Source organism: Durio zibethinus, chromosome 18, assembly GCF_047325235.1.
Source record: "Durio zibethinus cultivar Kanyao isolate XHJ-2024 chromosome 18, ASM4732523v1, whole genome shotgun sequence".
NCBI lineage: Eukaryota > Viridiplantae > Streptophyta > Magnoliopsida > Malvales > Malvaceae > Durio > Durio zibethinus.
In genome coordinates, this window is record NC_143179.1 from 1,921,584 (window position 1) to 1,931,835 (window position 10,252).

Sequence of the window (10,252 nt, forward strand, 5' to 3'; positions counted from 1 at the left end):
AACTCAAATATTTTGACAATCTCTATGTTTTCTTAATTGCACCACACCAGCATTAGTATGTTCAAATTAATAAGACCAGTATCACTTTGAGCACCCATATTATAATAGTAATACTTGTTGACATCGAATTTCCCACGCGTACAAGGGAAAAGCATATAGAACTGACAGTCTGATATAGCTCAAATTACCCCAATCGGGCAAAAAAAAAAAAGAAAAAGGAAGCAGGGCAAAGGGATCGGCTCTCACTCTTTAGGCACTAAATAAATGGATTGAGCCAGAAATTATCCAGAGGATCATAGTAGGAATCACATTCAAATATGGGTTCATGGAGCCACAGTTGAGAATTTGGTGACATAGCTTGGCAATCCTGGTCGTACAGAGTTACTACTGTCATCAGTGGCTGCTCCAGAAAATCTGATGAAACAAAATTATCGTTCGTAGTATAACTATAAGGGGTTGCAGGTTCAGGGAAGTCATCCAATGTAGGAACTGGTGAGTCCAACAAAGTATTGAGGAACATTGAGAATTCAGCGTGAGACGAATTCTCCTGCTTGGCTTCGATACCTGAATTGATTTCTGCAGGTGATGTATTTCCTGATGCTGAAATATTGTTCTTCTCTACTGTTTTCTTCAAGCGAGTGTTCCAGTAGTTTTTTATATCATTGTCAGTTCTTTGCGGCAGCCTTGCAGCAATTTCCGACCATCTGAAAATTAATCGAAATTTGTGAAAATGAAATCGTATCGTCCTATCTATAATCTTATGTTTGAAAATAGTAATGTTTTTTTTCTTTTTTATCAATATATCAATCTGGAAATAGGAGAAGGTGTTACAGATATTGGAATTTGAATCCAATATCTATTGGATGCCACAAAAGATAACTATATGAACCAACTAAACTTATGAACCAATTAAACTAAGTTCTGAGTTCAAAACGGTAATGTTGCCGTATTGTTACTAACCGATTTCCTAGCTTCTTTTGCAGTTGAACTATGATTTCTTCCTCTTCCCTGGTGAAGTTTCCACGCTTTATATTAGGCCTCAAGTAATTCATCCAACGAAGTCTGCAACTCTTCCCTGATCTCGACAAACCTACAAACCAAAATGAAGTGCATGAAAATACTCTAATCACAAAGTCTAAACCGATAGCTTGTTCTTGTAGATGATTAAAGTTGAGCATAATTAGGGATGTTTCATACCAGCATATTTGGGCATTTCATTCCAATTCCAAATGCCATATCTCGTTATATAAGCAATCAGCTTCTGATCTTCGTCAGGGTTCCATGTTCCTTTCTTTAGAAATGTTTTGTTCCTGGATATTGGTTGCCTCACCATCTTCGAGACGACTCTATAACATCGAACTTGAGTTTCTCGATTCTATTTATATTGTAAATGTTTCGAAATTTCTAATCATCAACAAAGTAAACAACTTGTCTAAGACGCAAATAATATAATTAAATTAGTATCTTCCTTTCTAGATTTTGGCTCTCTTTTTGAATGACGTTAAGGTCAACACCGAGTTTTCTTGGAAAAAAAATTGGAACCTCAACGAGTCTTTTTTTATTCCATGATATGGGTTGTGGTAAGTTGAAATTTTTATTCGAAAAAAAAATGGAAAAAGGAGATATGAGATTCTGATTAAAGAAACAAGAAATGTTGTAGGAATATTGTTTGGTAAGTAATGGCTACAGACTAATGCAGTCAATGTCTTTATAGTGCATTTCTGGTTATACATTGCATGTACCTGTTACAATAGAAACAAAAAAATATTTGTTTAACGTGTGAAAAATGCTATTGCATTGTCTAAAATGGGGGGCTAACATTAATTAAATGTTTAATTTATTCATTCAGGGAGTTATAAAAATTAAGTGCAATCCAAAATGAATAAGCTTGTAATGCCCCAATTCAAAATGAGAGATTATAATCAAAGGACATGAATTCATATTTCTGAAACTTTTTTTTTTTTTGACAAAACTATAAAGCCTAATGCATCAAAACAGATAATATCTTAGGAACGGACCTCCTCAATTTGTATTAGAGCAATTGGAAACTTGAAATTTCAAGTCCCAAAATATTTTAAGCATAATTTTATAGAGTTCACAAATTAAATTAAATATATTAATTTTTGTAATATAATTACAGAAATTACATAATATTACATTAACAAACCCACTTGTAAGACAGGTAAATTGGTAGGTTTAAATCTAACAAAGGGAACTGTCATTAAAATAAATAAATAACGATGGGCTATCTAAGCTTCCATAAAGTAAGACCACACATGCTTATTATTTTCTTTCCAAACGAAAGACAATTTTCTTAAGTCAAGGTGGAGCCCTAAAACACTAGAATTTAAATGAAAATTAATTAAATTAATCATTTACAAATGAAATAAAAATTAACAAGAAGACGACAATGCACACACCAAGTTGGAATTTTTAAGCAAAGGATAAAACGTGGAAAGTTCCATCTAGGAAAGTCTTTATCCACTGAACCATTACTAGGTTTGCAACAACCAATATTATTAAAATTTTCTTTTAATAATTAATGTATATATTAAAAGGATTAATGATGAGAACATGAAGAATCCAAAATTTAACTAAATTAATTTATGCAATCACTTTTAAAAAGAAACAACTAGCATGTTTAAAGTTTAAATTTTAGTATATGTAATCTCTTACTCTATTCTCAAATTGTTGGGATATAGTTTACATATGAGTAAAAAATCTCACATCATTAAGAAATTTGAATGAGATGACCCATATATGCATAAAGGACTTAAGAACCTAATAGCTTAAGCTTTTAGACTCAAATAGTATCCAATATGTATGTATGAGCTCTCTAGTATGCTCCCATGAGCTCTAAGTATGGTTTATCTCTCCAACGAGTGGTATCAAAGTCAAAAAAATCACAGTTCGAGTCCCAATAATGTTGCTAGGAGGGAGATTATTGGCAGATTGAAGGTTAGCCGCATCCATCAACTCCATGCATTTGAACATCGGTATTAAAGGTTCAACTTGGATGCAGCAAATATGTGATGTTACCTGATCTAAAGGAGGTGTTAAAGAATTTACTTGCACAGGGAGCTGAGGTGGGACTTGATTAGAACTCACAAATGAATGGGAGAAATTGTTGTGATATGGTTTACATGTGAGTAAAGAATCTTACATCTCACATCATTAAAAAATCAGAATGAAATATTTTATACATGCATGAATGACCAAAAAACTTAATAACTTAAGTTTTTAAGTTCAAGTAGTATTCAACATATATGTATGAACTCTCTGATATGCTCCCATGAACTCCAAATGTAGTTTATCTCTCCAACACAAATTATGATCTTCTTTGCATTAAAAAAAATATAAAATATGGATCTCTAGTGAGTAATGGTCATTATTTGTATTTGTCGAGGATGCTGTTAAAATAAACAATAATATAAAAATGATCAAGAAAAGAAGTTCAATTTACACCCTTAGAAGGGTGGTTTTTTACTTATGCCCTTTCATCAAAGGATAATAAATTGGTGTTGATATAAATATATATATATATATATATATATATATATATTATCGGCAAAGGAGAGGAAATTGGGAGACCAGAAAATGAAAGAAAAGTATATTACTATTCTCTTAAGATATCTAGAAAGGGCTTGCAAAATTTCAAAAAGATATGTAGCTCGTCAAAGTTTATTGGATCTTCATTGGACGGACGTTTAATTATAAAAGAATAAGGTCAAAGGATATACAATAGTGAGGGTAGAATTCTTTCAAATGAAGAGATATAATTTGTGTCGAAGGAATATAATTTGTGTCGAAGGAATATAATTTAAAATGTATGAAAGAAAAATGGCTTTGTTTTGCTGGGCCCTGGCGTGCCGCACGAGAGCACGTGTGAATACTAATTTGACGAACAATGTAAGCATGAATCAAAGTTGACAGTGGAGATATTCACGATTTGATTTGATTTGTAGGGTTTTTTAAAATTGAAACTTGACTTGGTAGGCACCATTGAGTCAACTGTTAAAAACATTTCTTCTCTTCAAATTTTAAATGTAACCTTTTCATATTGAAAATCTCAAATTTTAATGTTAATGGCGCTTTGATTGTAAAAAGAAAGAAATGTCTAAGAATTAAAAAAAATTATTAATTCAATAATTAAATTATAAAATAAAAAGTAATTATAAAACTTAAATATAATTTTAATAATTTATTAATCAATATTCATTTTCATCCTTTTTTTTATCAAACAAAATCCAGATAGCAAATGGATTATACAAACAAGTTAGCAAATAGACCTTTGCATTTTGAAACCAGAAAAGAAAATTAAATAAATAAATAAAAATAAAAAGCCAACTAACCTTGGCAATGCAAATGCTTACTTTCACAGAAGCTTAACCATAAATTGCAATTTATTTATAGGATACTACTCAAAATGAGGCTTTTGAATTAATATCTAATTAAACTAGGGCATAATTGTTTTTAAAAATTCGAAAAAAATTACATCAATTTTCATAATAATTAAGCAAAAAATCAAATTGTACTATTATTTTGCCTGAAGTGATTGATTTACTCTTTTTTTAAATCATTCGATCACATTGAGTCCTTCAACATTTATGAATCTCAAAACATAGTCTAATCATAAATGGTATCATAATTTTTTATTAAATTTGATGAGTAATTATTGATTAGCATTGACTCAACAATTTGAAATTTTTTTGGAAATATGATATTTTTAGATAATGATGTAGCTTTAGTCATGCTGATATGGTTTTGTTTTTTAATTTAAAAAATGAAAAAAATGATATGGGATTTTATGGCTTAAACTCCCATTTCTTCCTTTCTACACTTTCTAAAACCTTTGCTAGGTGCCAGTTTCGTACACTCTCACTCAATTTACTTGCTTGCTACAATTAGATATAAAAAAACTCTGAGATTTTAGCTTCAAATCATATTATATATGTGAATTTAATTTAATTTTATGTTAAATTTTTTTATATTTTAATTTATTTGTTTGATTATTCAATAATTTTTTATATATAAATGTATTTTTTAATTATAATTATAACTTATATTTGTAATTTTATAAAAAAATACTCTATTTATCTCTTTTTCTTTATCCATATTTTCTTTTTGAAATATCTTAAAATTATGTTTTTTTTAAAAAAAAATTTAAAACTCTTGCTTTTTATATTGTAAAATTATTTTTTATGATTTTTTTTTGTATTAAAAATCATGAAACTTTAATTTTATAAAAAAATTTAAAATTTTAATGTTAAATACATTAAAGCAAACATTTTTCTTAAATTTCATAAAAATTAATGCTTAACAAATATTTTAAAACAAAAAGAATACAATGATATAAAAATGTCACGTTAATAACGTAATCAATATTACATTATTAAAGTCATCATCGACCATATGGGCAATAAAAATCTATCATCTTTTGAATCTTCAATGTTCAGTAAAACGTCACATCATAAAGTAAAAGTTTAACATGAGCACATCAACAAATTAAATAAAAAATCAAGACATCCATTCAACTATATTTTGAAATCCATAAAATTGAAAAATAAATGATTAGGCAAAATCTGGTAGTTAAGGCTGCTTAAGTACAGGGATCTATTTGAATAAATGATTTGAAAGAAACCAAATTTTGTACTTTAGATTGCTTAAGTAGGGGATCTATCTGAATAAATGATCTGAAAAAATCTAAATCTAGTATTTAAAATTGTTTAAGTCGACGGATGTAGTTGAATAAATGATTTGAAAGAAACTAAGCAGAAGGAGCGATAGTATAAGTTGACCAGGTAAAAATTAAACCTGAGAATTTTCCTTTTTTTTTTTTTTTGAAACAGTCAATTAGGCTAGTTGGGATTTTTCTTTTTTTTTACCATCGCTTAAGGGTTCATTGGTTGATAAGATATTTCTTATACCATAATTAATTTTTTATTTTTTACAGAACTCCTATTCCATATTATGTTTTTTATTAGACAAAAAAATTAAAAAAGTTTTTGAACAAAAATTTCATTTAAACACTATGTTATAACGTTTAGATCTGAGAATCTATCGTTAAACATTGATTTTAAGAGTCGTCACCAATCTTTTTTTGTTTAGATGCGATTGGTCACCTAAGGAATCTATCCTTTCAAGGAACCTAAGCTTAAGGATCTCTAAAAGAATAGATTCGAATCTATTAACCAGAATATGATTCGAGAGTTCGGTTACGAGTGAGAAAGTTTATAGCACCCTCACAATACTTATTGAAAAATGGTACCAGCTCAATTTCGTGTTATCCGATAAGCCTTAAAATTTTACTAAGTAATTAATTATTAAAAATTATTTTTAATTAACTACAATATTTTTGACAAAAAATTAAAAAAAAATCCTCTCATATCAAGAGTATACAAGAAAACAATTGTTTCACTTGTAGAAACTCTATTGTCGGATTATTTAATATTAAAATTTTTTCAAGAAAGAAAGAAAAAAAATAAAGAAATAAAATAAAATAACAAAAGAGGAATAATGATTCTACTTTTGATATAAATCCTTTTCTTTTCAAAAAAACTCATTATTTTTGTACAAGAAAAATTGATACTTTTAGCTTTTTCTTAAAGCATTTGGAAGTTTTTTTATATATATATTTTAAGAAAAATTGATACTTTTAACTTTTCCTTAAAAGGTTTTTCTTGATAATTTTTATTTTTAAGAAAAATTGATACTTCCAATTTTTTCTCAAAATATTTTTTTGAAATTTTAATTTCAAGGAAAATTGATACTTTTAACTTTTCCTCAAAATACTTTTCTTAATAATTTTTATTTTTAAGTAAAATTGATACTTCCAACTTTTTCTCAAAATGTTTTTTGAAAATTTTTATTTTAGAAATTTTATTTTAAGAAAAATTGATATTTTCAACATTTCCTCAAAAATATTTTTTAAAATTTTATTTTCAAGGAAAATATTTTTAAAAAAATATGATTTTCAAGAAAAATTGCTACTTTCAACTTTTCCTCAAAAATATGTATTTTTTATTTTTTTTATTTTAGGAAAAAAATAAAAAAATAAAGAATGCTTATTTAAATAAATAAATAATTTAAATTTAATTAATAAATAACTAAATAGAAATAATAATAATAATAACTAAATAAATAAATATAAAAAAAAGAAAAAAAATACGCGGTTCGACTCAGCTGGAATTAGCTCGGTTCGAGGCACGAAAACAGCTTGTAGGCACGACTCGGGAGATGCAGCTCGGTTTAGGGAACAGGTTGAAACACGGGTCAGCGTTCAGGTCGGGTCGTCCGAATGAAAACGTGCGGATTCTGGAAAGTACTTAACGTCAAAACGATGTCGTTTCAGGGCCCTATAAAAGGCCAAATTCTTTTTTTCTACTTCAAATCCCTTTTTTCCCCTCTATCTCTTCCTCTTTCTTTTCTCTCCCTCTTTCTCTACCCGGATGAACTCCAATTGAATCTTAAACCAGATTCTGGAAATTTTATTAGAATCTAGGTTGGGTCATCAGACGATCGCCAAAAAATTTAATCAGTGTCGAGATCTTCACCGGATTCTAGAAACCCTTACTGAAAAATTTAACCCGTACTGAAAAAATTATCGAAAAATTCAACAGGCGTAGGAAAAGTCACAAGAAACTGAAAAATTTTGCCAGAATATGAGATTCTCCAGATATTTTTAGAAAAATCCATTTTTTTCCTAAACCCAAAAAACTTTTAATATTTTTTTTTGCTTTCTATTTTTTTGTGACTTTGAGATTTTTTTTCTGTTTTCTGACTTTTGCTCTCTCTTCTGTTTCTAATTTTTCTGTGTTCCTTCTAATTTTCTGTAAGTTTTTTCATTTCCCTCTTTTTGTGCTGTTATGTGCTATATTTATAGGAAAAAAAATCAAAAGAATTTTTTATTAAACATGACTTAACTTCCAACAGATTTGAGTCCATATACAATTCTACTAGTGTCTATACATGGCAAAATTTGTATTTTTTTCCTCTTTTGTAGCCATTATCCCATTATTATCCTAACAAAATAAAACTAAAAATAAATTAAGAAAAAAAAAAGAAATTAAATTAAATTAATTAAATTAAATTAATAGAGAAAAAATAGATAATAATAATAATAATAATAATAATAATAATAATAATAATAAAGTCCACAAATAAATAAATGAAAAAAAGGGAAAAAAAAGTTAAGCCTAACTACTTGGATTCATTGAACCGGGCCCAATGGGCTTTGGCCCAAACCTTATTGGACCAGGTCTAATGGCCTTGGGCCCAGACCAAATATAGTGTTTACAGCTGCCCCTTTTTGCATATTTTTTATGAAACAAGAATTGTACAAAAACGTAGACACCAAAATTCAACCCGACACAATTTCTTCTTCGAGTGACTCAAAATTTTATATGTCATGATCAAGGATGCAAGTGTAATAATCTGGATTCACATAATAATGTAGATGCCATATCCTAAATCATAATTCGAATGTTTGCTGGCTAATACATGTCCAAACAAAGCTTTAAATATTCACCGAATCATATACATGTACTGTTCAAATGATGAAGCAGACATAATGCATGTAATACGGATTTCAAAGTCATGAAATTCTAATCAAAATATGGTAATATGGTTCTCAAGACTCCATCATCTCACATTTTTTCCTTGTTTAGCTTCTCAACACTTTAGAACAAGTTTCATCAACTGATCATTATTTTCATCACTTGGTCACCATCCATAAACTTCTCAGTACTAACAATTCCAAAATGAGTTTCGTCCATTGCCTCATACCACCTAATCACAATTCATAGGCTTATCAGCACTAGAAATTTCATATTATGTTCGTCACTCGTTCACCATTCACAGGTTTCTCAACACTAACCATTCCAGAATAAAATTTGCCTATTGATCCTCATCAGGTATTACCATATTCATCTCTTGATCACATCATCTTTTTAGATTTTTGCCTTCTATTCATCTTGTTGAGTAATCCATCTCCATGTTCATCATTTGACCATCCCATGTGTCATTTTTCAAGTTTCTTTCATCTCTTCATCATTTTACCTTCGATCATCCAGGATTTTTTTTCAAAAGAATGCAAGAACCTTTTAGGCACATATTCATTCATTCATTATCATTTCAATTCTTAACAAATACAATGCAATCATACATTTCCTCAATTCATTTTAGGAATGTGAGATTAAAAGAACACAAGGTGCATTGGGAGAAAAGCAATGAACGAATGGGGATAGAAATAAGTTTGATGTATATCATTGGGATGAATGAATATTCAAACAATTTTAAACATTAATCCAATATTTTTTTCTAAAAACTCATTCCGTTGATTGTCCAAATCATTTTGAGCTCATCAAATTTTACTTTAGCTTTAGAGGATCTTTAGATGCCTTGATCTTTTATATATTTGAACTGTTTATCTAACTTTCAGCTCAGAGATTTGTTTACCCAAATCGTCCTTTCAGATTTTCAATTTGAGTTTTTTTTTTCTCTTTTTATTTTTTTTATTTTTTCTCTTTTTTCATTTTTTTCATCCATTTTTTTTCATCATCTTTCATCCACTATTGATAGCTCTGACACATTAATCTCAATATAGCATGATTCCATTATTCCATCATAAGCATGCCTTTGCCCAATATATGATCATTCAATTTGAGCATTCACACTTAATCCAAATGAATTTTTCAAGATTGTAATATAGGCCATGGTGAGGGATCATGAAAGAAATAGATAAAATATGCTCAAAATATGTGTTTAAAGGGTTTAGAACCAAAGGATCATTCATTATTTGATGTAACTTGACATTTTGCCCCCATTCCCCATTATTTCACTAATCCTCTTTTTTCATCGATCTCATTCTTCACAAAAAGATTCCCCTTACTTTGCGTCAAATCATGTGTGGCATTCATTTTCTTTTTCTCTTTTTTTCTTTTATTTTTCTTTCTTTTTCCATCTTTGAGATCTTTTGTGATCTTTTACCTTTTTTTTTTTTAAATTACCTTCAAAGGTGAAAGGTGATCCTTGGTTGGGGTTCTTTAAAAATGATTGTAATAGGCTTAAAGGGGTAGAAATGAAAGCTCTTTCGAATGATAAAAGAAATATGGCCATTTTTCATCTCAAATGTGAATGCTTTCTTTGAAGATCATCTATTGAACAAAAATAAGCTTATGGATCTTCATAAAAGATTACATCCTCAAGATATATTCATCTCATATCTGTCAATAACTTTTTTTTCTCAAATAAT

At 28.6% G+C, this 10,252-nt stretch overlaps 1 protein-coding gene across 1 annotated transcript; it reads right to left on the bottom strand.

The window, feature by feature from the left end:
- Positions 1 to 209: 209 nt before the first annotated feature.
- On the bottom strand, positions 210 to 1,333 carry LOC111300238 (transcription factor WER-like). Its single transcript, XM_022895877.2, has 3 exons — positions 1,198 to 1,333; positions 961 to 1,090; positions 210 to 704 (listed from the first exon to the last, which is right to left on the bottom strand). Exons 1-3 carry the CDS (start codon positions 1,331 to 1,333, stop codon positions 257 to 259), a joined length of 714 nt encoding a protein of 237 aa, XP_022751612.2. The 3' UTR covers positions 210 to 256.
- Between the last annotated feature and the right edge of the window lie 8,919 nt (positions 1,334 to 10,252).